Genomic DNA, 27,260 nt, shown 5'->3' with positions numbered 1-27,260 from the left:
GAGGATTTTGATTTTGATCATTTCTTTCCAAATAAGCTTTCCCTCAATGCTTATCATTTCCTAAATGCTAGTGTCCAGTGTTATCTGTAAAGTAGGAAACATAGGCACTCAAAACACCAATGAATGAATGAACAATCCAACCACCCTCTACCACCAGAAGCATCAGATAGACAAAAGCTAATGCTTTGGTTTATGCTCTGAGGTAGGAAGGAATCATTATGATTTTTTTATAGTCACACATTAATTTATTTTAATCTTTCAAATATTTTTTCCAAATCTTAAAAATTTAAGAAAGCCAAGAAATACAGAAGAGAAGAATCACCCCATAATATAGCACACAGCTACTCATATTTTGCTATATTCCCACTCTTTGTAAAAATTTTTTAAAAGATTACTATATATTCAACTTTAGTCCATTTTTTCATTTACTGTTATAAGCATTTTTCATTCAATTACAAGACCACATGAAATATTTTGAACTACACAGTACATTATGAAGTTTCTCATATTTTATTTAGCTGCTCCCATGCTATTGGATATTTGAATTGCTTCCAAACTTTCATTATTACAAGTAACAGTGTTAAGAATGACTTTGCATGAAAATTCTTTTTTTGCATCTCAAACTACTCTGTGAATTATTATATAAAAATATATAGCACCGTTAAAACTTTCTTTTTCAAAAACTTCTATAATTTAAAGTGTTTGTTTTCATCAACTTGAAAGACATAATGACAGAGAGAGAGAGCGTGAATGAGCTAGCATTAGTGTGAGAGAGCGAGCTGGGCCAGGCTGAATTTGGGAGCAAGGAAAATGCATCCAAGTCTCCTACATAGGTGACAGGGACTCAAGCCATTACCTGCTATCTCCCAGGTTGCATCAATAGGAAATGGAGAAGCCTACACTCCACCTGGCATTGCAATATGGGGTGCAGGCATCCCAAATGGTAGCTTAACCTGCTGCACAACAATGCAACTTCAACTTAATGTCATTTTGAGTGGAGATCAGCAGTGATTGAAATGCATATTTAAGCATTTAAATTAGAGTCGGCCCTCTGGGGGTCCTTATCCATGAATTCAAGCAATTGCGGATAGAAAATATAGATTTTTAAAATCGCATCTGTTCTGAGCATGTGCAGAATATGTTTCTCATCATTAGTATCTAAACAATATTTTTGGTATTATGAGTAATCAAGACATGATTGAAAGTACACAGAAGGTTCTATGCAAATATGACACAATTTTATTTAAGGGACTTGAGTATTTGTGGACTTCGGCATCTCTTTCAGCACTGGAGCCATTTCTTGTGGATGCTGAAGGACAAATATAAACGTCATTATCCTGTATTTTACTTTCAAATAGTACAACTTTGTTAATTTGTAGGCAAGACAAGCAAAAACCTTGAGATTTTAATTTTCATTACTTCTGGTGATATTGAGTGTCTTCCACATTTTTATGTTGTTTTTAATTTAGCAAAATTCCTACTTATGAGTTAAAACACTCATATTTCTGATTTTTAACATTTTACAAAGTGGCTGCCTCTGGCCTCAGAATCAGCCCTTAAGGCATTCGAATCTGGCTAAAATGCCCATGAGAGTTTTGCAGGCATGGAAAGCCAAGACACTGTGGCAAAAAATGACCTAAATGAAAGATCTCTGTGAGTGAGATCCCAGTGGAAAGAAGGGGCCATCAAAGGAGGAGGTAACTTTCTCTGAAGGGAGGAGAGAACTTCCACTTTGACTACGACCTTATCTAAATAAGATCGAAGTCAGAAAACTCAAGAGGCTTCCATAGCCTTGGCAGCTCATGACAAGAGCCTCGGGTGATCACTGATGTAATAAATAAGAGTGTCAATTGTTAAATCAACAACGGGAGTTACTGTGCACTTACTCCTCATGTAGGATCTCTGTCCTTGATGTGTTGTACTATGCGAATTAACAGTAAAACTAATATTCAAACAGTACTTTAAACTGTGTGTGTTTGTGTAGGTGTAATCTATTGAAATCTTTACTTAGTATATAATAAGTTGATCTTCTGTATATAAAGGTAATTAAAAATGAATCTAATGAAGAATGGGATGGGAGAGGAAATAGGAGATGGGATGGTTTGCGGATGAGAGGGTGGTTATAGGGGGAAAAACCGCTATAACTCAAAAGTTGTACTTTCGAAAATTGTATTTAGTAAATAAAAGTTTTCTAAAAAAATAACAAAAGCAACAAAGTGGCTGTTAAGTGTTCAACACTTAACAGAAAAGGAAAAACAATGGCAGTAAATTATCCTCAGACTTAAGGAATTTGTATTTTATAATCATAGAACTGGCAGTAGGAAAGTGGTACAGGATATAACCCCTGCTTGAAGAAGAAAGAATAAACTTCTAAAGACAACTAGAAGGAAGAAAGTGTAAGAAAATAGATGTGGTTGTGGTACAACATGCCCTTTGTTGTTGAAATTCAGAGAAGATAGAAACCTATGTGACTTGGAGCAGTAAGGGAAATTGTTCCAAAAAGGAAGGATTTCTGCTGGACTTTGAAGACTAAAGACTTCAGAAAGGTGAAGAGAACTTTTTTAAAATGGTAAATTTAAGGCTAGGAGGTAGAAATGAACGTATCACAGGTGTTGGAGAGATTAGACCAGCCTCATTAGGGTGGAGCAATAGTGTTGGGAATGGAGTGTAAAATAAGGTCAGAATAAATATGTAAATCACAGATCACCTAACTCCTGTCCTCCAAACACCCCCCTCCAGTCTGTGAGAGGCCCCTGCAGGGAAGAGACCCCATAGCACAGACCCTGCAATGTGATTATACAGGGCCATCCTTGTATTACACTTAGATAGCACTGACTTTAGCAAGAACCAAGGACACTCTGCAGGTAGACCAGAAGGTGCATCTGGGCTGAATTTTGGAGCTAGATTTAAGAAAATTAATGCACAAGGTAGCATGTCAGCTGAACAGAACACTGAGATATAACATATAGGAGCCTCTGTCAGATTCCTATGTTGTTTCAGGCAGCTGTATGATCTTAGGCAGATTCCCTATACCTCAAGTAGCACATTTACACCCTGAGAACTTTCTAGATCTCAGATTCTATGGCCTTTAGCAGGAGGATAGATAAGGGGCACCCTGGAGCAAAGAGACCGGATCTAAGCGGCAGGAAACCTCTATTGTCATCTTTAGATCTGGACCAAGGCCTCCTTTGTCTTAGCTCATGATGTTAGAGGGCATGAGGCAACAGCAAGTAGTTTATTCTTGTCTCTCCACAGATTTAGCAGGCCAGCTGGAACAAATATTGCCTTTTAGACGAGGAAGGCCAATTATTGGGAATTTAAGAGCCTAAAGCAATAATTCAAAGTTTCCCATGAAAAATCTATTTTTCTCGTCTCTACTTTTCTGTTTTAAGATTTATTTATTTAGAAAGTCAGAGTCACAGGGAGGGAGGGTAGCAGAGAGAGAGAGAGAGAGAATCTTTCAGCCACTGGTTCACTTCTCAAATGACCACAATGGCCAGAGGTAGGCCAAGCTGAAGCCAGGATTCAGGGGCTTCATCCAGATCTCCCACGTGGGTGCAGGTGCCCAAGGTCTTGGGCCATCTTCGATTGCAGAATGCCTGGGACTCGAACCAGCACCCACATGGGTGCTGTAGGCAGAAATTTAGCCTGTTATACCACAACTCTGGCCCCAGTATGCTTTTCTTTTAACTGGTTGAGTGTTTAGTTCTTGCACTGCAGGGAATCCTAATTTCTTGCCTAGACATACTTTAGTGGATAAATCTTAATAAATTAAGCCTGTTTTATTTCTTTGTTAGGGATCAAACTTCCTTTTGTATATGGTATATGCAGCTATTTTTCATTAATATTCACATTTTAATGAGGGAAAGAGACCAAGTTGGTTTCACCTTGATGTCTAATTTACAGAGCCCTAGAAAAGTCAATCTTTTGGTGAGATGGAGAACACACTAGGTTGTAGCCAGTTACCCCTTGATTATTTGTAGGCCAATGCACTCAACCAATGTTTCCCTTGAATCCTGTAAGTTTGGTGTTTTTCTGAGAGCTCAGTACACTGCCTGAGAAACACGGTGCCTAATACATTTTTAAAAATTAATGCATCTGAATGACTTTCAGATTCAGCAGTCATTGACTAAACTGAATTACTGTGCAGAAGAAAAATTATATATTAGTTCAAAAGGCAGGGAAGGATAGGAAATTCTTCTAAATTATATAAAACATGTCCAGTCGCTTTTCTAATACTTGAGGATAATTGGAACCCTTTTTCACTGTTATATGAGTGTCATTAGGCAATGCACATTTGATGTTTAACCAAAGGGAATTGTATTTTAGGGAACTTTGTGATTTTCAGAAAACTTTTGGAGATATTATCTGATTAATGCCTGGAACAAGCCAGCTAGGTAGGTTGCTGAGATATCCTTATCTCCAGAGTACAGAAGCCAGCAAACGGTGGAGAGGGAAAAGAGAAGGGGATTTTCCTAATGTCATACAGTTTGTGTAAATGATAGCAATGGACACAGAGCATCTGTCCTCTGACGACCAGTTCGGGTTTTTTTTTTTCTACAATATGATCCCTTAATCCCTAGGAAGAAACTTGTCTGAACTCCCTTATCTTTGCATCAAAGCTGAAAAACTTACACAGGTGCTCCAGCTTGGATTCCTTCTGAGTGTTCCTGCTCCATCTCTCTTAGTAGCTTCTCTCTTAATTTTTATTTCCAAAGTATTCTCCCTGTATGAGCTGTGTTTTCCTGCTCCTAATTAAGTTTGCTGTGGCAACCCCTATCTTAATGAAATCGCACGTGCGTGGGTGCCTGCCTGCATTCGCTTGCCTAGGCTTCTTTTTTCAGAGCACCTGGAGGGGGAGCAGTTCGGTGGTTTCCTGGCGTTATTTTTGCCGAGAGGAACTCCTGGGAACTGAGATAATTGCCTCCAGAGAGTCAGCATTCTTATCAAACTTTCTTTGGTTCGAGCACAACTTTGATATTGGCAGTTTCCTCCTTGTTGGCAATTAAAATGCATTGGTCCCCGAAGTGGCAGCAAACAGCGTGGCCGAAGACTCCAAAACATGGACTCTGGGGCAGAGTGGTCAGGTGTGAATCCTGGTTACTCTTATTTACTAGGATATTTATTTCCTTTCCTGGAGCTGATATCCTCTTCTGTGCAATAGATTCAATGCATTAACAGTATCAGCCTCAGTGGGCTATTGAGAGGGCTGAAGAGAAATGATAGCTGTTTTCTTAGAACAAATAAGGGAACAGAATTGGGCAACCCTCCTGGGAGACTGCAGAGCCATTATGAGTGGCCCTTCTTCCAGTTCCGCTCCAGCGCCTCTCCCCTCACTGCCTTACCATCTGCAGAAGGCTTTTGGCCCTGGAGGGCTGACCTGGGAGATGCACCCCAGTAGTGTCCTTTGTCCCCAGGACCCAGGTGCACTTGGCCGGAGGCAAGACTTGCATGGAGGTCAGAGGGCGGGAGGAACATGGGAGCAGGCACCATCCCTCATTTCCTTCCTTCGGGCTCACTGGGGGCTGGCTCTGTCCCAGAGCAGAACCTGCTTTTCCCGGGCACGATACTCCCTCGACTCTGGCATTGGCAAGCACATGTCTGTATTTGTCCCTTTGGACTCAGTGGGCTGAAAACTCTGCCGTTGCGAGGTGCAAAGTTCTCAGTCCAGTCCTTCATGGATTCCTCCAGCCTACCCACACTTTCAATAGTCTCTGTGCTAAACTCTCTTTAAGCCATCCTAATATGACAGTGCTGTTTACTCCTGAGGCTCTAACAGATGCAGTCAAACGGATATTTGCCTAAGCTTGTTCTATTTGAGGGAGATTAGCACTTCTTTTTTTTTTTTTTAAAGGTTTATTTTATTTAGTTGAAAGAGTTACAGAAAGAAGTAGAGACAGAGAAAGAGGTCTTCCATCTGCTGGTTCACTCCCCAGATGGCCACAATGGCCGGAGCTGTGCCGATCCAAAGCCAGGAGCTTCTTCTGGGTATCCCATGGGGTGCAGGGGCCCAGGCACATGGGCCATCTTCTACTGCTTTCCCAGGCCATAGCAGAGAGCTGGATTGGAAGAGGAGCAGCTGGGACTAGAACCGGCACCTCTATAGGATGCCAGTGCTTCAGGCCAGGGCTTTAACATGCTGTGCCACAGCACTGGCCCCAAGAGATTAGCACTTCTAAGAGAAAATGTAAGAGTGGGTTGTTGTTGCTTGCCATGGAATAGTAAGAAGATGGTAGTAACGATGGTTGACGCTAAGAGCCAAGCATCTCCTACATGCTGAGTATTCTCGTCAACACTGCTGTGTCCACACTATCTCCTTCAGCTCAGAGCACATGTGGGTAGTACTCTCTCCCTTTAGCAGCACCAAGGAATGATCAGGGAGGTTAAGTAACTGGTCTAAAGCCACACTGGATGTCAGTGGAGAACTGAAATTCTAACCTATGCCTAGTTGGTTCTAAGGTTTGGTAGTCTTTTAGCAAGGCCAGGCTGCCTCCTAGGTTTACAGGCTGAGAAAAGCCATTCCATCAGCAAATAGTTTTCAATTAAATCTTTTTTGCCTATTCATATTTCTATAGGTCCCAAATTCCTATAGGAAATCATCTCTTAATAATGTTTTTCAAGGCAAATTTGTTAAAAACCTGATTAATTCAGCAAACCTTATTAGGCCAAACCTATTCTTTCCCTGATTTGTTCATTGAAAACCACTGAGTCCCTGGCCTGCTAGGAGTAACTCTTTAGTGGTGCCTCTTGCCTGTAAAGATACATTAAATACTGAGTGGATAACGAAATATTTTGAACTTTTCCAACAGTGTGTAAGTTTCCCCCAGAGGTAGGCTAGATTTCCTTTTTCCCCCTAGGTATGATATATTTAGTTCACAGCTTATATTATTTCAGTCTCTTACTAACTGAAATAACAAAATTCTTCATTTTCTGAGAACCTATAAAATGCTCAGCATTATAACTAGACTGTAAAATCAAATAATCCTGGAGAGACACTAGCCTAGAACTTTCCACTTGTCAATCAGCTCCTTCCTCCAGCCCCTTAAAAACATCCACACACCCTGAAAGAAACAACAGGGTTTATCCTGGCAACTCATATCTCATTGTGCATTTTTCTATGACCTGCAGGCAAGCATTTTCATCAAGCTCCAAGGAAGGCTTTGTCCCTTGGTACCCATTGTATCTCCAAGTTGTATCCAGGGGCATTCTGAACAATAATAAACTCCATTTCTCTGTTTCTAGCTCAGCTTTGCTGGTGTGGGATCTTGGGCCTCCCTAAAAGAATCTTCCTTTCATTTTCAAAGTCTTGAGGGGGTGAATCATATATGCTCAGAACAAGTCCTTTCAGCATTGAGAAAGTGCACAGCAGGCGGATGGAGCAGGTTGATGGAGCACTCAGGGAAAGTCTCTCTGCATGACTGTGGGACCCCTGGGTGCTCCTACTGCTGAATGGCTCCTTTTCTGCACCCTATTTTCTGCAGCCTTGCTTGTTTCTGTTTTGTATGTATTTCTTAACAGCATATATGATTATCTCGCCTTACCTAATTTTTGAATGAGTAGTTCACACTACTTTGTACTTTGATATTTTTCCATCCTTATGGCTTAGCAGGCTCCTGTTATTTTCCCTCAACCTCAGATACAAGTGTTTAGAGAAGCTTAGAGCAAATCCAAATGATGAACCTCCATGCTGGTGCTAGCATCAGACCACGCCTACTGTGTCAGAGTTTTTGTTTTGTCAAGCCTGTTTGCCTCATCCTCTTTCCCTTAGGGTAAGTTCTTTCCCAAAAGGCACTTCAGCCAGCATGTAGATATACCCTATGAATATGCAAGTCATGTCCAGATGTAGCAGAATACCAGAAACAAATACAACACAGATGGCTGTCTGATTTGCTGCTTCCTCAAAACTCAAAACAGAATCTCCTTCCTAGTGCCTGGTGGAAGGTGAAGGTTAGGTAATAAGGCTATCAGTGTCATTCAAGTGGCAACCACTCTGGAATATTCTTTCAAATAACAGTTATTGCTTAACTAGGTAAGCTCTCCGGCCTCAACTTCTCTCAAGCGCTCCTTGTAATCTCTTTGAACTAGAGGGGTAGAGAACTCGCTAAATTTTCTGTAGAGCTCTTCAGAGGGATCCACGGTGCTATGATGGTTAGTAAGGACACAAGAGGCAGAGGGTCTTGCCTTCAGATGTGGGTGAGAGTCCTCCTGCCGTGGACAAGACTGCCTTACTGATCCCTGGATGGAAAACTGAAGGCTCACTAGCCGTCCCAGCATGAATCTGCACATACGGAATCCAGTTGCATCATCACTTCATGCATGTAACTTTAGGTTGGGGCTATCATACTCTCTTTTTCAGCTACTAAAAATGTAGACTTGACTATTTAATGGAAAACAGATGGTGCTTGAAATGTCTAACTTATATTTAACAAAAGCTGTTTTGGAAATGTTGCTTGTGTATACTTTTGTTGCTTTAAACACAGCACTATGACTTATTTAAGAATTACTGTCCTAGTCTAAGACAGCATCTTGAGGTGCACGTGTTAATCATATACTTGATTAAACATTTCCTTGCTTTTCTTTTCAGCATTCCAGTTGCCTTTTGAGAGGATAATTGTTGCAGTGAGAGCATTTTGCATTGGAAACAACTAGTGCCTGTTTGAAATCCTTAAAACACCACCATGGAAAGAAATACTTCTGATTTGCTTTCTCGGAGCAAAAGTGTAAGTATCTATTGTTTTCATTTCTTTTCTAAAAATGTGTTCATAAAATATTTTACTGTTTTCTTTGGATTTTACTACTGTGCTGTCATGACGAAGCTTGTGGGAAACCTATGGTTAACTTTCAGTTCTTTGACTGTATGTGGCTGTAAACCAATGGAGACTTGTTCATCTATATGGCTTGTTTGGCATTTGGGGGAAGTTCCCTTTCAGCCAGTTTATATGCCTTACCATTCACTCATATATGAGCCTACTAGTATGATACTGAGCACCACGATTTTTGAATGAATGCACGAAACATGATAAAAATTGAAAATGAAATCTGTGTCTTGAATATCCAACTTTCTGGGCAAGTCCATGGGCATAAACTGAACTTAGTTATTCAGCTGATCATTGTGGAAGTTCATGTGAAAGTTCCTCCTCTCTGTGAGTTGTCTTCCTTGGCCTATGTCTCTGATATCTCCTTTTCATCTTCTGTTTAAACAATTTTAAGTGGACATCCTCAGGACCCTGCTGGAGGCTCGGCTTTCTTTCCAGTTGCTTTGTATCGTGAAGTTTTCAATTTCATTATCGTTTTTAGATTTCTGCTGGCTTATGAAAGAAGTAAACAAATAGAGCAACTCAGAGAAAATTACACAAAGTCAGGATGAAAGCAGACTGTGAATTTCCGTCAGGCAAGCTCTAAGAACATGTCTCTTTGTTCATTTACCCAAGAGGAAAAAGACATCCAAACAGATGTGGTTATGACGTAGGAACATTCATCTGAAGGCATCAGGAAACCACAAATGCAAACACATTGCTCTAGTATGGGAATGCTTTGTGCTGTAACTAATAATTCTATTGTGATGGCCCAAGGCCAGTTCTCATTCTTTCTATAGAATTAGAATCCAGCTTTTAAGAGTGGGGCATTAAGTATGTGAAGAGGAAACTACAGTATGCCCAATAAGGTCTCTGAAATCTAAGGATACTGAGAGGTATTCTAGTTCTTTGAGTACGATGTTTAATATCCAACCAAGTAAATTCAACACATTCTGAGAGAATGTTCAGTTTCATTTGTTTTTACTGGTTGGTATTTGGCTGTATGGATTTTGCATAAACTAAAAGGCCATGGCTTTGAGCCTGGAACTGCTTTTATCTTCCTACAGAGTTGCTCATTGTAATAAGAGGTGACCTGCATACAAATTACCACAATGCAAACACATCTTTCTGTTGCTGAGTTTTTATTATAAATTAAATATGAAAGCAAACCATTTACATAATACTTCCTTCTTTTATCGAATTTAAGGAACATGTGATGTGAACAAAAATGTGTAAAACCAAAAGGGAGAATATTTTTGGTTAATTAAAAATATATCATTAAACATTTCCCCGTTCTTGGAGAAAAACATTCTAAGAGCAAATCATTAACTGAGCCCTGACTTTAAGGAACTGTGAGTACTTAATGATGTCAGGAGATTTCCTATTTGTATTTGTTTAGTGCAAAAAATGTTCTTCTTAGTGCAAAGGCTCACACTCCCCAGAGTGAGAGCAACTGAGTTGCCTATGTTTGTCCAAATGTAAACAGTAGAGCTCTCATTTCACAACTTCCTAGCTTCTTGAAAACCCACTGGCATAAAGAAAGTGGTGCCACTTAAGTGAATGACTCTAAACAGATCACTCTTCAGCAGAGAAAAGGGCCTGACTTTTGCCTGGTGAGAAGTTGTCACTTGAGGGCTTCAGAGGTTTACTTTCCATTGGTTGAAGCCTGTCACCTTCTATCACGTGAGTCTTTGCTGTAGGAGATTCCAAAATTCTACACTTAGAAGTAGGTGTTTCTTGGTTTTGAGGAGGAAGTTTTAACAGATTAATTCTATTTAAAATTAAGAATGTTTTCCTTTGGCATTTTGACATTTGAAAATCTGAAAAGAATTTTTTCTAAATGTTAACAGTCTCTGTTCTTCCTTACCTGTCTCTCTGTAGGACTTGTATGTCATTGTGAAAAAGTATACAAAAGAAGAGAGAAAAAGAAGAGTATCTTTAAACAAATACTTTTTTTTTTTTTTTAGTGAGTTCTGCTCATTAGAGGGGTTCCAGTTTAGTTTGCAAGGCCATTTAATCAGTCTCCGTGGAAAAGGTCAGGCCTAAGACTGGTGGTTAAACTAGTTGAGAGTTGTTTCCTAGCAGTATCTAGATCCTGTTGTATTCATTCATTAACTGAATGAAGATCAAGGCATTGGGGCAGAGAGAATATGTTAGTCAACTCTGGCTATCATAACAAACTATCATAGACTATTTGGCTTAAACAAAGATTTATTTTCTCAAAGTTATGGAGGCTGGAATATCCAAGTTCAAGGTGGCAGACAATTCAGTTCCTGGTAAGGGCTCTCTTCTTTGTTTGCTGTTACCTTCTAGACAATCACCTTCTCACTGGGTTCTCCAAAAGCAGAGAGGGAGAGGAAGAGGGGGAGAGAGAGAGAAAGAGGGAGAGAGAGAGAGAGAGAGAGAGAGGAGGGAGGGAGGGAGAGGAATATGGAGAGAGCAAACCAGTGAGCACTCTTAGGTGTTTCCTTAGGAGGTCATTATTATTCGTATCATGAATGCCTTGCCTTCATGACCTCATTTAACCCTAATCATTTCCCAAAGGTCCCACCTCCAAATGCCATCACACTATGGTTAGAGCATCCACATGCAAATTTTAGGGAAATACAAACATTCAGCCCATACTAGAGTTTGATCTTTTTAAAAAAGATTTATTTATTTATTTGAAAGGCAGAGTGATGATGGTGGTGGAGGGGAGAGAGAGAAAGAGAGAGAGATTGGTCCAAGCCAGGAGCCAAGAACTCCATCTGGGCCTCCCATGTGTCAGTCAGGAACCCTGGTACTTGGGCCATACCAGCTGCCTCCCAGGTGCATTGTCAGGAAGCTGGATCAGCAGGGGAAGTGGGACGCATATGGTATGTGGAAATCTCAAGGGGTGGCTCAATTTGTTGTGTAACAACACCTGCCTCAGAGTCTGATATTTTTAAATGATGATTTTAACAATTCACTGTGAGAAAAGGATGATGACCAATAATCGGGAATGAGCATATTCTTTCAATTGGGTAATATTAAAAATGATCTGGATAGTATTTTTATCTCTGCCTGTTTTCCAGATTGTTAGGGGAACTCTTCATGATGATCTGTGATGTTCTAACAATCTTTTCATGGACATGATCTTTTTGTAGCCCATAGAGGCTGATTTAAAATTTGTTCAAAGCTATTTTATCCTTCCTTCACTATTCTTATTTTACATATTTTATATTATCTCTTCTTGGCTCCAATGACAGGTATTTCAGAAGTACCTTGACTTGTCAATGGATTTACCAGTTGAACTTCATTTTCTTTCTTCTCTCTTTTTTTTTACAATGACATATTTTCAGTTTATATTACAGTCATAAACTTAACCATCTACTAAGTAAAGAATTGAAGCCTGATGTTCTTAGCCATATTTATTCCCTCTACCACTACCCACTGCATTGCTGGTTTTTGATCAATCAGGAGACATAAGGAAAGACACAGTTAAAGGGACAATATATAAAAACTGCTTTAGTGATAGTATATTTAAAAATTAGAAGTTACTTAAAAATTAATACATCTTTCCTTGCAATCTCTGTTGTGATTCTCTGAACTTGAGTTTTTTTTTTAATGAATCTCATTTGTTGAATGAACTGAATAAATTTTAATTCTTATTCATTAGTCAATCCTCTTGTGTATTGAATTCTAAAGTATCTTGTAGAATTTTACATTAATTTCTCAATTTCCCAGAACCCTGAATCATTTTCTTCCTCCCAGTTTGGAGAAATTCGAAATAGCTTCTATGCAATTGGATTTGTTATTGTCTTGATGAAATTGCCCTCTGTTTGACTTAGGATTCTTTCGGATGGTCTACATTGGAATGCATGTGTCACTCACCAGATGTCTTTAATTTATGTTCCCTGGCCTCTTTTTGATGGGATGGTTATTTAGTGTTTGTTCAAAACTGGAAGCAAGTCATGGGTGTGTAGAAGGCATGAGATACCTGGGAAATTCTCTGCATACTGAATTAAAGCCCACCCTAAATAGGCTGTCAGTTTTGGTTCCAGAAGATAGGGGCCCATCGGGTGAAATATGCCCAGCAGGCTCCTTAGAATTGCTTCTTTTCACAGAAGACTTATTTAATGTTGTCTAAAGCTTGTAAACCAAATTGATCTTCTTTTAAAAAAATAAACTTTTTCCAGTTGTACCTTTAAATTGCTGATTTTTCTTTTAAGCAATCACTCTCTAACGACCCAGGGTGAGTAATTTATGCCATTTCATTCGTTTTTCATTCTACCAGTGCCTTCCTGGAAAAGGCAGAGCAAAAAGAACTTTGGAAAAGATGATACATTTCGTTATGGCACTTCAGAGCTCTCTGCGTTTATTATTCCTTGCAATTACCCTTTAAGGTAGACGAGTTTGAGGTTTTATGGTCAAAGTAAAAATAATGGATCTGTTTCATATCCATCACCGCTGAGAGTACAAGGCTGACGAAGCTGTCTGAATTCAGAACCTTGATGAAGTCAATATGGAGAAACTGGATTTTTTTTCACTTTTGTACACTCATCAGAGGCCCAAGAACATCAGAGGAAATGCTGTTTGAAAGCACAAAGTGCAAAGTCAAATTAAAACAATATTCTTGCTAAAGTCTTCATCAACAACAGAGTGAAGTGAAAACTTGTACTTCTGAAGGTTTCATTTCTTTGGTCATTGTTGCTTGAGCCTTACTTTTTTTTATAGAATTCAATGAATATTTATTCTGTGGCTATTGAATATCCAATGCAAATATGATGCATGTCATCTCTACCCTTCTAGAACATTTTTGATAACTAAGTTTAGTTTTTAAAATAATTTATTTAAATTATTTTATCATCTTTTCATCCCAACCCCAATTTCTCAAAACTCTCTCATTTTGATCTTTTATTTTTTAACTTTAAAAAATATTTATTTGTTTGAAAGGCAGAGTTAGAAAGAGAGAGAGAGAGAGAGAGAGAGAGAGAGAGAGAGATTCTTTTCCATCCAAATGGTTGCAACAACTGGGATTGGGCCAGGTGGAAGCTAGGAGCTTCCTCCAGGTCTCCCATGTGGGTACAGGTGCCCAAACACTTGTGTTGTCTTCCATTGGTTTCCTAGGTGCATTAGCAGGGGGCTGGAATGGAAGGAGAACATCTGGGACTTGAATGGGATGCCAGCATCGCTTAACCCACTGTGCCAAAAACCCAGCCACTTGTAAACTCCTTCTCAGGGAGTGTGAGGTCCCATCTCTCTCAAATCTCCATGTGCTTGTACTTCATCACATTGTAGACATCGTGTATGGTAGAGATATTTTGAGCTGTGAATAATGTGCCCTAATTGTCAATTACAGTCATTGTTACTGAAACAGAGTTTATTTTAGTGTGGTTAAAAGAGTTTTCTGTGATATTCAACAGCAGTGCAAGAATAACTGAGAGTCTAAATGTGTGTGTGTGTGGCAGGGGAGGTCTAGGAGAACGGGAACAGCTCAACAGCCCTCTGCTGGGAAGGCAGTCACATCTTCCAGCTGCCAAAGCCAGTCATGACTTGTTGTCTTAGAGAAATCTCTGCTTTGCTTTCCATATTGTGAGGGGGGTGATATTTCATTTTTGGACAATTTCAAGTTGGAGTTGAATTATGAATAATCATGTCCAAGAAATAATTGCAGACGTTGTACTCAAGGTAAATACCACAGGTTCATAGAAACATAGAGCCGTCGTGTTATACTGAATATGCATATTAAAGGTTGATTTGTGTCTCTTTATAACAATGTGAACTTTTGAGAAAAAGCATAATAATTTGGTGGAGGTTTTTTAGAATATTTATTTATTGGAAAATCAAAGTTAGAGAGAGAGAGACAGAGAGACAGAGACAGAGAGAGCGCGAATATCTCATCTACTGATTCACTCTGTAGCCACAATGGCCAGGACTGGGCCAGGGCGAAGTCAGGAACAAGGAGTTTCATCCAGGTCTCCAACATGGGTGCAGGGGCCCAAGCACTCGGGCTATCCGCCACTGCTTTTCCAGGTGCATTAATAGAGAGCTGGATCAGAAACTGAGCATCTGGGACTTGAACCAAAGCCCATATGGGCTTAACCTGCTATGCCACAATGCCAGCTAGTTGGTTTAGTTTTTCTATAAGTACTCTGGGGTATCATTTGGTACTTTTGCTGCAGAGAAGTGAATTTACTTATGAATTATTTTATTTTTAACTAAAAACTAATTCTCCATTTTAAAAAATGGAGTTAGTTATACATTTTTAACCATTGAAATGAACACCTATATGCAAGTGATTTGACTACTAAAAGGTGGTGTTGGGGTAGGCATTTAGCCTAGCATGAGGCTACTAGATAGGATGTCTGCTTCCCACAGCAGAGTTTCTGGGTTCAGTACTTGCCTATGGCTCCTGACTCCAATTTTCTGCTAATGCAGATTGCAGGAGGCAGCAGTAAGTGTTTTCTTGCCACTCATGTGGGAGACCTGGATTAAATTTCTAGCTCTCTCTTTCTCTGGAAATAAAAGTAATGCCAATAATTAGGTTTATTACCAAATTCTCCCAATATCTGGTATGACTGTTTCAAGGGTAAAGTGAGAAAAAAGTATTAAAAGCATATTGTAAAGATAAAGAACCCCAGCCAAACCAACTGAAGACATCAAAAACTAATGTTATACAATGTTCAACTGCATCATATGCTTTTGCATGACTCTTTTATATCTTAATCAGTTTTTAAGATAGAATTGATTAATCATAAACAGACTAATAGCAACAGCAAAACTTTATTTTATTGTTGCTGAAGTTTGTTCTTTTAGTCCAAATTCCCCTAAGTAGTCCAAATTAAGCCATGGTGCCAAGGTCAAGGATGATTGCTATTTGTGTGGATACAGACCGTCCTGAGCCTGCTCTCTAGTTCTTTCTATCATCTAGGTTGTACAACCTGCCACTCAAATGGAATTGGCAGTACAGACTCACTTCTAGCTAAAGGGCTCAGGAAAAGATACTTAGCTTACCATTGTCTTAATGGATGTATTCTCTCCCCATCCACATTTCCCCATTCTTCCTATTGTGACCGTCTAGATTTCTGTTTTGGCAATATTTCTTCAACATTAAGAATTGGGTCAGGCTTGGGGCTGGCATTGTGGTATAGTGGGTAAAGCTGCCACCTGGAATGCTGGCATCCAATATGGGTGCTGATTCAAGTACCAGCTGCCCCACTTCCAATCCAGCTCCCTGCTATGCACCTGGGAAAGCAGCAGAGGATGGTCCAAGTGCTGGGGTTCCTACATCCATGTGGGAGATCCAGATAAAGCTCCTGGCTCCTGGCTTTGGTCTGGCCCAACCTGGGCCATTGCAGCCTTTTGGGGAGTGAACCAACAAAGGGAAGATCTCTCTCTATCTCTCTCTCTGAAACCATGCCTTTCAAATACATAACTCTTAAAAAAATTAATTTGGCCATGCTTATAACTTTCAACATCCTGAATTTAATTTAGTCAATAATATTAAGCACTCAACAACTATTTGACTATACTGTCATGGTTATATCCCATTGAGCTGGGCACCAAATGGTACCCTGGAGTTTCAGAGAATTAACCCAGCACCAATTCACATCTATGTGGGATTTAGGCTTTGCAGATAATCTGCCCCAATCAGCATTAAAAACCATATGCATTAAAACTAAGGAAAATAGCCGGCGCCGCGGCTCAATAGGCTAATCCTCCGCCTTGTGGCGCCGGCACACCAGGTTCTAGTCACGGTCGGGGCACCGATCCTGTCCCAGTTGCCCCTCTTCCAGGCCAGCTCTCTGCTGTGGCCAGGGAGTGCAGTGGAGGATGGCCCAAGTGCTTGGGCCCTGCACCCCATGGGAGACCAGGAGAAGCACCTGGCTCCTGCCATCGGATCAGCGCGGTGCGCCGGCCGCAGCGCGCCTACCGCGGCGGCCATTGGAGGGTGAACCAACGGCAAAAAGGAAGACCTTTCTCTCTGTCTCTCTCTCTCTCACTGTCCACTCTGCCTGTCAAAAAAAAACAAAACAAAACAAAAAAAAAACTAAGGAAAATAAATGATGACATCACATACCACAGTAATCCTTTAGTGCCACAACCATGGAAATCCTTTCTAAAGAAAACTCATTTAAGATAAGAAGCTACAAGCTTTTAAGGTCTTCATCTCTGCTTATAGCATGCCCTTTAAAACATGCCCAACTTATGTATTTTTCCAGAAGACACAATCATACAGCATTAATTGGCCAGCAGTATTCTATTTCAACATAGCAGGAATCATTTTAAGAGATACCTAGATGTTGCTCAGAAATGGTAGTCTTGGAAAAAATAACCAAAGTGAACAAAGCATTTGAGGAAAAGATGAGAAATCCTGAGTATGTGTGCATCATATACATAAAAGTGAATTTTTTTTATTTGTTGAACTCTTTATTTACTGGAAGCAATAAGCCTTTCACTATAATATAAATTAAAATATTTTATTTCAAAAGATAATAAATCATTTCAAAAAGTGAGAAAGGAAAGGATTCCCTCCATCTTTGGAGGGACTTCCTCTTGAAGGGATTCAGAACGTGTATTCCCTCATCCAAAGTAGATGGCGAAGTAGTCAAGAGCATCTTCCAAGGTGGTAGGGTTTTTGTCTCCTCAGAAAGCTTTCCTGCGGGAGCATTGTGGTGCAGCTGTTGAAGCCCTGCTTGCAAGGGCAGCATCCCACATCAGAGTGTGGTTCAGGTTCTGTCCGGTCCACTTCCAATCCAGTTCTCTGCTAATGTGCCTGGGAAAGCAGCAGAAGATGGTGGAAGCACTTGGACCCTTGCTACACATAAAAGTCACCAGGATAGAACTCCTGGCTCCTGGCTTCAGCCTGGCTCATATCAGGCTATTGCAGCCATTTGGGAAGTAAACCAGCAAGTGGAAGGTCTCTCTGTCTCTGTCACTTTACATTTTAAATAATAAAAAAAGTAGATAAATAAATACATAAATCTTTTTGAAAAGGAAGCTTTCATGTGTTCTGATGACCTGAGATAATGCTGGAAAACAACAAAGGAAAAGCAAAACAACAAGAGTGACAGGCCTCTGGCCTGGTGGTGAAGATGCCCACATCCCATATCAGAGCACCTGAGTTTGGTACCCAGCTCTGCCTCCTGACCCAACTTCCTGCTACTGTGGACCCTTGGAGGCAGAAGTAATGAGTCAAGGATTGAATTTCTGCCAACCGCATGGCAGACCTGGATTGAATTCCCAGATTCTGGCTTCCACATTAGCCTAGCTCTGGCTACTGTGGGCTTTTGGTTAGTGAGTGGGAATGCATTCTCTCTCTCTTTCTCTCTTTACCTCTCCCTCTATTCACCCTCTCCCTTCTCTCCCCCTCTCCCCCCTCCCTACTTTCCTTCCTACCCTCCCTCCCTTCCTTCCTCTCTCCATCTTTTCCTTCCTTTCTCCTAAATAATAAATTAAGAAAACAAACAATAAAGTGGAATTAAATGTTGGAAAAAGTGACTTGGAATAAATGTAGATTAAATTTTATGAAGGGTTTTCCAGTATCAAAACTATTTTTTGAGGATATTACAGTATTCTATTAAGAGCTAATGATGTTTTTATGTTTCTTTATATTGTTAACACTATACGATGAATTATAAAAGGCTAAATGTTTTAGTTTATAGTTTTAACTTCTTATTATTGTGTTTGTATATGTGTATGCAGACATTTATCAATGTATATAAAGACATTTATTAGTTCATTTTCTGTTCCTATAACAAAGAATCTGAGGTTGGTTACTTGATGAGGAAAGAGGTTTATTTAGCTCAGAGTTTTGGAAGCTGCAAGTCTGAGATCAAATGGTCCCATGTGTTTAGGATCCCCTTGGCTGCATTGCCGCGTGCTGGAGGACATTGTGGTTGGGACATGTGCTAAAAGGAGAGATAATGTAGTGAGACAGGAAGCCAGGCTGCGATTCAGGGGTTAGGCTTGTCTTTTGGGACAACCTGCTCAACAAAGGCCAGCATTAATACTTGCCTTTTTATTTTTGTTTATGCAAGTCACACACACACACACACACACAGAGAAGAGAGACAGGCAGCACCTGTCTGCTAATTCATTTCCAATGGCTACAATAGTTGGATCTGGAGCTGCCTTCCAGGGTCTGCATTGGTGTGAAGTTAGAAGTGAGAGCTGGAGTCAAGCCTTGAAGTCTGAAACTTCAGTATGGGACGTGGGCATGTTAGCCAGCATCCTCACTTTTAGGCACAGTGCCGTCCCAGCACCAGCCTTTCCTGATGGTAGCACCCCCAGCGACCTAACAACCTCCCATTAGGCCCTACCACATGAGGGTTCCACCTCTTCCTAATATCACCACAATGGGAACTGATCAATCCTGTGGCACATGAACCCTTGAGGGACAAACCACATCCACAACATAGCATTTATTTTCATTAGAGCAATACACTTACTTCCTTAAATCACCTTGTGTCTTAATTCCACAGTTCTTACCAATATGTAACTTTGGACAAATTACCTTGTTGGTCTCTATTTTACTCATATGTAAAAGAGGAGACTAAACTAAATAGATTTCTCTCAACTCTAAGACTATGACTATGTATTTCCAAGATTGTATATTTCTTACTATAGGCTCAACAAAATTTTTTCAAATTATGGCACTTGTAGCCAACATATAGCTTCTTTTTAACCTAACAAATGACTCCCCTTTCCATTCAGTGTATAAACAGGATCCTGATTAATGAATTGAGCTCAATGAAGCTCAGCCTGCTGTGCAAAATCACTGTCCCTGTTTATGAGGCATTTTTGCCTTTAAGAATGAAATGTGTTGACAAGGTCCTCAATTTGCTGAGAATTGGAACAATTGATTATCTGAAATTCTAGCTGTTCTAAATATCAGTCCGCTTGCCTTTCCCATACATATTGCTGATAGAAAGGGGGAAAGAAGGTTGAATGGCCCTGCTTTGAAGAAATATGATACATATATCACATCATATATCTTTCATATATACATAAGATATAAAGTAAAATACCCTTTTACTTTATATTCCAAAAGTGGTTGCTTTGATTAGTTATTGCCTATAACCACTGTTTTGATCCTAGGAGTTCACTGTGATCACATCAAGCTCGTCTTTCCTCCATTAGTGAAGAAGACTGTTGGGCCATGTGTGAATAGTGTGGTTTCTCCCTTACTTCCTTGAATTCTAATCAGTTTTAGGCTGTAACATCCAATCGAATTGAACTAGTCCTGGACATAATGGAGGGAAGCCACAATGCAGAAAGGAGACCTTTAAGATTGAACAGAGGAAGTAATAATTCCAGGCATGTACAGGACTGATCTACTGCTAAGTTCTTTGTTCTCAGTCACTGACCTTTTTCTTACTTTGCCTATCTCCTCAAAGTAAAATGCCTTTATTTTTCTTGTATCCTACCTAGTGTCTAGGCTCTTGATAGGCACCTGCAAGGAGAAAGGGGCTTCCATCAGTTTGTTTACATTTGCCAACACCACCAAATGCCATCTAAGCCAATGAGAGCATTAAGTTGAAAGTTTTAATGAGTTGCTAAGGACTGAGCATGGGCTAAGAGGAGAATGTGGACACCCTGGAGGTTGGTGGTATATGGAGTACATCCCGTTGTAGCCTTTGCCTCCACAAACCCCACCAGGAGCTCATAGGGAAGATTAGGGAGGACAACAGCTACAGCTGGAACCAGACTCATCTCACCAATGGAGTAAAAGAGTTAACAAGGAGAAAGAGCAGCAAGAACTGTTGTGTTAGGGTATGGGGTGGGGAATAGTAGCGGTGAAGGGAATTGAAAAAACAAACCCTGTTGTGTCCTAAGGGGCATGATGGAGATACGTCCTGGGACCAGTACTGTGATTGGAGGAGGAGCAGGAAACTTGCGAAGGCAGCATCCCTGAGACTCAGGTACAGGTTGCCAACCTAAGATTGAGGCTTAGTCAGAAAATCAAGAACCTGACCTCCTTCTAATAGCCTAACAAGCACTGAGTAAAATGCCAGTGGAATATGGGTGCAAGAAATTCAAGGACACTTGTTTGTTGGGTGCCAACACCAAGAGAAGACCCACGCTAACAGGAGTAGATCTTATGAAAATGCCTGCTTGCCAGCCAAACCACAACCTAAGCACGAGCTCTCACGAGAGAAGTGTGAAGCCTACGGGGCACTGTGAGCTGTTATAGAAACAGACTGCAGATACAGCCTAACTCAAATTCCCATGCTAAAGAAGGAAAGTAAAATGAACTTCCTGCCTAAAGAGACATTTACCTCCAATTCTGCTAATGGACACAAGATAGCCAGCTTTTAGGGGACAAAAAGGTATAAGACATATGAGAAATCAGAAGAAAACACTCCAAAGCTCTGATATACGGAAACATTTCCCATTTGGGATAAATGCTGGAATTGTGATAAAGTATTTAAAGTATAAATATATTAAATGCCTTAATGGGAAAGTAACAATATCTGAGATCACATAGTTAATTTCAGCAGAGAGATGGAAGCTGCAAGAATCAAATGTAAACGCTGGAAATTAAAAAAAAAGCCACAGTAATAGAGATAATGTCTTTGGACTCATTAGTAGAGCTGACACAGATAAGGAAAAGGATCTGTGAAGTTGAAGATGAGTCATTAGAAATTACCCAAACTGGAATACAAAGAGACAACATGGAGTAGGGGCGAGGTAGGAAAGGGAGAGAAAGAACGAGACAGGGAGAATGAGCATTACAGAACATCCAAGAGCTCTGATACAGTGTTAGAATATCTGCATAATTAAAGTCACATAAATAGAGAGAGAGAAAATGAGGAAAGAAAATGTTTGAAGGAATAATGGCTGAAGAATTTCCAAATCTGATGAAAAACCAAGTCACAGACTCAAAAGCTCAGAGTAATCCAAGATAATACAATGCACACACACACACAGAGTCATCATATTCAAACTGGTAAAACTCAGAGACAGAAAATCTTGGAGGCAGCCGGAGAAAAAGAAAAGGCAAATTATTTTGAGGAACAAAGATAATAATTTCAGCAAACTTTGGCTCAGAAACTGTATACGTAGGAGAAATAAAGCAAGGCATCTTTAAAGTATTGAAAGAATAACCAACCTGTTAACATGAATTCTATACCCAGTAAAAATATATTTAGGGGCTGGTGCTGTGGCATTGCGTGTAAAGCCACTGTCTGCAGTGCCGGCATCCTATATGGGTACTAGTTCGAGTCCTGGCTGCTCCACTTCTGATCCAGCTCTCTGCTGTGGCCTTGGAAAGCAGTAGAAGATGGCCCAAGTCCTTGGGTCCCTGCACCCACATGGGAGATGCAGAAGCAGCTCCTGGTTCCTGGTTTCAGATGGGCATAGCACCGGCCATTGTGACCATTTGGGGAGTGAACCAGCAGATGGAAGACCTCTCTCTCTCTCAGCCTCCTCTCTCTGTGTAACTCTGACTTTCAAATAAATAAATAAGTACATCTTTTAAAAATTCATAAAAAATTATATAATATACATTATATATTATTTATAGAAAAGAATATATTTAAACTATGAAGGAAACACCTCTCTCTTTTCAGGCTCCTGCTCTTCCTGATGTCTCTACAGCAATGTGCACCACTGCTGCACTCCACCCCCCACCTCTTTTTCTAATACTTCTCCTTGATGTCCTTCTTCATATCTGAAAGGATGACGCTTCCGTTATTCAAGACCAGCACTCGCTGTTTGAGAAAACTCAATCGATCACGTCTTTCTCCTACCTGTTCTGTTGCGACTTTGCTGTCTGCTCTTCAGTCTCTTCTTCTTACCTTTGTCTGTGAACCAGACTTCTTAGTCGCTTTTGTCACTTCTGCCCATGCATATTTCTTGTTGATAATTCTGGTACTTTTCTTCTCTGCCTGAATGTGAGTTCTATATTTCATTCCTGGGATATATATTCCTTAAACAATGTTATTTCTCAATCTTTGGTCCTAGGTCACTGAGATATTTAAAACATTAAGGTATCCTAAGGATATTGAGATAACTGCTTTTCCATTGCTGTGTTTTTGTTATTATTTCCAAATTTCCATGTTCAACTCATATTTCTGGTTTTAGGCTTGGAACTCTATACAAATGAGTATTGGACATTCATGACAGACTTTTTTTTTAAAGATTTATTTATTTATTTGAATGTCAGAGTTACACAGAGAGAGAAGAGGCAGAGAGAAAGAGAGAGAGGACTTCCATCTGATGGTTCATTCCCCAATTGGCTGCAACGGCCTGAGCTGCGCAGATCCAAAGCCAGGAGCCAGGAGCTTCCTCCAGGTCTCCCACGTGGATGCAGGGGCCCAAGGACTTGGGCCCTCCTCTACTGCTTTCCTAGGACATAGCAGAGAACTGGATCAGAAGTGGAGCAGCCAGGTCTTGAACTGGCACCCATATGGGATGGCAGTGCTTCAGGCCAGGGCGTTAGTTAACCCACTGTGCCACAGCGCTGGCCCCCATGACAGACATTTTTTAAACTAGATTCTCTATCTTTCCTGTTATGTAAATATACTGCCTAATATTCTCAGTTGATTTAACATCTCAACTATCAACCCAGTGGTTTAAGACAGAACCCTGGGAACCTTTGTGAACTCCCCATTCACCGTCCGTACCAACATCTAAATAAACACCAAGTGTTATTGCTCAGATTTGGGTGCTGTATACTCTGAATCCTCTCCATCCCAACTCTACTTGTTCCATCAGTGCATTAGAAATCACCTTTTACTTCCTTCTGAAGCCGGGTCTCATGAAAATATGTCACACCAATGAAAAGAAGCAAAATTGTATAAGTTTTGCATATGGAGGTTACTGACATGTTTTGTATTATCCATTTCTGTGGTAGCTCCTATTTTTTTCTCACTATCAGTGTATTAAGTGTCGTTTGGTTTATTTCACAATTACTTTTAATGATAATCTGGCTCTTAAGGTCTGAACATATAATAAAATAGAAGTGAATTTTATGTATGTTTGTAAGTTTTATTATAGCAATTATTCGTAGTTAATTTTCTCAATTAAAATTTTTATAACAAATTTTAATAGATAAATAGAAGATTGTCCTTGATGTAGGGTACCTTGTGATGTTCTGATACATGTATACATTGTGTGGTGTCCAGTCAGGTTAAATATCTCTATCTCCTCAACCACCTATTATTTATGAGGAAGATATTCAAAGTTCTGTATCTTCTTTTCTTAGTAGAGAAATATCCAGTGCACTAATAGTATCCATAGTCAGCCTCCTGTGCACTAGAGCCCCATAACTTCTTACTCCTAACTAGCTACAACTTAGTACACATCAATCAAACTTTCCCCATCACTGTCTCCTCCATTTACAAAAATCAATTCAAGATGTATCAAAGACCTAAAAGTTAGACCTGAAACTATGAAATTGCTGGAAGAAAACATAGGGGAAACACTTCAAGACATTGGTACAAGCAATTTTTTCTTGGTCAATACCCTAAAAAGTAGAGACAATAAAAAGTGAAACTAGACAATGGGATTATATCAAACTCAGAAAGCGTCTGCACAACAAAGGAAATAGTCAATAGATTGAATAGACATCTGATACAATGGAAGAAAATATTTCAGACTAGCTATGTGACAAAGGGTCAATGCACAGAATATATCAGGAACTCAAAAAATTCAGGAACAGAATAACCATTCTAGTTAAGACGTGGGCAAACCTGAATAGATAGTTCACAAAAAGGAGAAACCAAAAACAAACAAACAAACAAAAAAATGCTGAATATCTCTAGCCATCAGGGAAATGCAATTCAAAACCACAATGAGGTATCACTTCAGCCTGTCAGAATGGCTAATAATCAAAAGACAGGAAGTAACAAATGCTGTTGAAGATGTAGAGAAGTGGGAACTCTTATGCACGTTTGGTAGGAATGTAAATTAGTGCAGCCATTGTAGAAAACAGTATGGAGGTTTTTTTTTTTTTTTTTTTTTTTTTTTTTTTTTTTTTTTTTTTTTAAGATTTACTTATTTATTTGAAAGGCAGAAATACACAGAGAAAGAGAGAGAGGTCTTCCATCCACTGTTTCTCTCCCCAGATGGCTGGGGCTGGGCCTGGCCAAAGCCAGGAGCTAGGAGCCAGGAGTTTTCTTTGGCGTCTCCCATGTGAGTACAGAGGTCCAAGGACCTGGTCTATCATTCACTGTTTTCCCAGGTGCATTAGCAGGGAGCTGGATCAGATGTGGAGCAGCCAGAACTCGAACCAGCGCAGATATGGGATGCAGGCCCTGCAGCAGGATGCTTAATCCACCGTGCCACAATGCCAGTCCTTGAATTTAACAAACAAAAAACTAGAATAAACCTGTTACATGATCCAGCAATCCCAATACTGGGCTACATATCCAAAAGACAAGAAAACAGTGTATGAAATAGATACCCATGCACCATGTTTATCACAGCATAATTCATAATAGCCAAGATATGAAATCAGCCAAGGAATCCACCATCAGATGACTAGATAAAGAAAACATGGTATAAATACACAATTCAGTCACACAATAGAATGAAATCTCATTCAGCAAATGGAGGGAACTAGAGGATATCCTGTTGAGTGAAATAAGCCAAAGACAAATACCTCAGCTTCTCTCTCACATGTAGGAGCTAAACAAGAAAAGAAATAACCTCAGTCTTTCTGGGTTTTTGATGCTCACATTGATCACTATAAGCTTCCCTCTTATTACTGCTTTTCTTTTAAACTGCAGGTTTTGGTATGTTGTGTTTCTGTTTTCATTTTTCCAAGACATTTTTAAATTTCCTCTTATTTTCAACCTTGATTCATTGGTTGCAAAGGACTAAGTTGCTTAGTTTCCATGTGCTTATGTAATTTCCACAGTTGTTCTTGTTGGTTATTTCTAGTTTCATTTCATTGTGGTCAGAAAGGTACATGGTATGATTTCTGATTATTACTTCTTTATATATTGTCTATCTTCTAAATTTAATGTAGCTATTATTTTTAACTGCTTTTATTTTTAGTCTTACACTAAAAATGTGAATGAGTTGTGTACCACATTTGCAACATTAGAACATTATGAATTTGTCCTATGTAGTTACTCTTACAGTAATTTTTCTATCTTCTGATATTTTCTTCTTAATCATTATATCTCTTTCTCTTTAAAGAACTCCCTTGAGCATTTATTTTTTTTAAAGGGACAGGGAGAAGGAGAGGGTGGGAGAGAGGGAGAGATGGATCTTCTGTACTAGTTTAGTAACCAAATGGCCCAAGAACTAGGGTTGGCTTAGGCCAAAGCCAGGAGCCAGGAACGCCAACAGGGTCTCCCACTTGGACCATCTTTGGCTGCCTTCTCAAGTGCATTATCAGGAAGCTACATTGGAGATGGAGTAGCCAGGACATGAACCAGCATATGGGATGCCAGTGTCATCAGTGGCAACTTAAGCTGCTTTACTGCAACACTGGCCACCCCTTCAGCGTTTCTGGTTAGACAGGTGCGATGACAAGAAATTCTTAGCTTTGGTTTGTCTGGAAATGTCTTTATCTCTTCCTCATATCTGATGGGTAGGTTTGCTGGGTACAGTCTTCTTGGCTGCTAGCTTTTGTTTTTGTTTTCCTTTTATTACTGATACATCTCATCCCACTCCTCTAACTTGTAAGGTTTCTGCGGAGAAGTCTGGAGTCAGATGAATTGGAACCCTTTTATGGTTTTATTTTCTCTTTGAGCTTTGAGAATCTTTCCTTTACCTTTAATCTTAGAGAACTTCATTATGTCTTGGGTTAGACTTGGTTGGGTTCCCTTGACTGGGGTCTTTGGCCTTCCTGTACCTGGCTGGTTGTATCTTTCTCTAAGCTGGGAAGTTTTCTGTCATTATCTCTTTGAATATGCTTTCTACCCATTACCATTCTCAAGACACTCTTAAACAGCAATAACTTGGATATTTTCTCTTTTCAAACTATCTCAAATTTCCCATGAGCTTTCTTAATTTCTCTTGCTTCCTTTTTCTCCCCCAGTTATGTGTTTTCAAGTTGCTTGTCTTCAAACTCATTGATTCTTTCTCTGATCCATTCTGTTATTGATGGTTTCTATTGCATTTTAAATTTCACTTGGTATACTTTTCAGTTGAAGGATTTCTATTTGATTTTTTAAATTACTTCCATCTCTCTCTCAGGTCTCTCTGTTAGAACATTAAGCCCTGTCTGTGTTGTCTTAAAGATTACTGAGTTACTCTAAAACAGCTATTTTGTGATATTCATCTGAACAGCTGAAAATTTCAGTTCCTACATGGTTGGTTTCTGGTACCTTATTTTGTTCACTAGGAAAAACTGGTTATGGTTCTCTGGGAGTTCTTGACACTTGCTGGAGTGTAGGACATCATTTTCCCTCCAGTGAAAGGATTAGTTCTAGTAACCTGGCTTCATTTGTGGCTGTCTTTCTAGAAGTTCTAAGCAGTCTGTTTAGTTCTAAGTGTCTGTGGACACTGCTATTGTAGCATTAGACAGCACCCTCAGTTGTGGTT

General features: G+C 39.8%; 1 protein-coding gene across 2 annotated transcripts in view; it reads left to right on the top strand.

The window, feature by feature from the left end:
* Nucleotides 1–27,260, top strand: part of PDE4D (phosphodiesterase 4D) — a 1,616,992-nt gene that overhangs the window by 332,281 nt on the left and 1,257,451 nt on the right. For both annotated transcript variants that reach the window (XM_062212022.1, XM_062212021.1), the window contains exon 2: nucleotides 8,585–8,720. In XM_062212022.1, the coding sequence (XP_062068006.1) occupies nucleotides 8,679–8,720 (42 nt within the window). In that variant the 5' untranslated portion in view covers nucleotides 8,585–8,678. The remainder of the gene's footprint in view (nucleotides 1–8,584; nucleotides 8,721–27,260) is intronic.

Source organism: Lepus europaeus, chromosome 15 (genome assembly GCF_033115175.1).
Source record: "Lepus europaeus isolate LE1 chromosome 15, mLepTim1.pri, whole genome shotgun sequence".
Classification (NCBI taxonomy): domain Eukaryota; kingdom Metazoa; phylum Chordata; class Mammalia; order Lagomorpha; family Leporidae; genus Lepus; species Lepus europaeus.
This window is presented reverse-complemented; position numbering and strand designations above follow the sequence as displayed.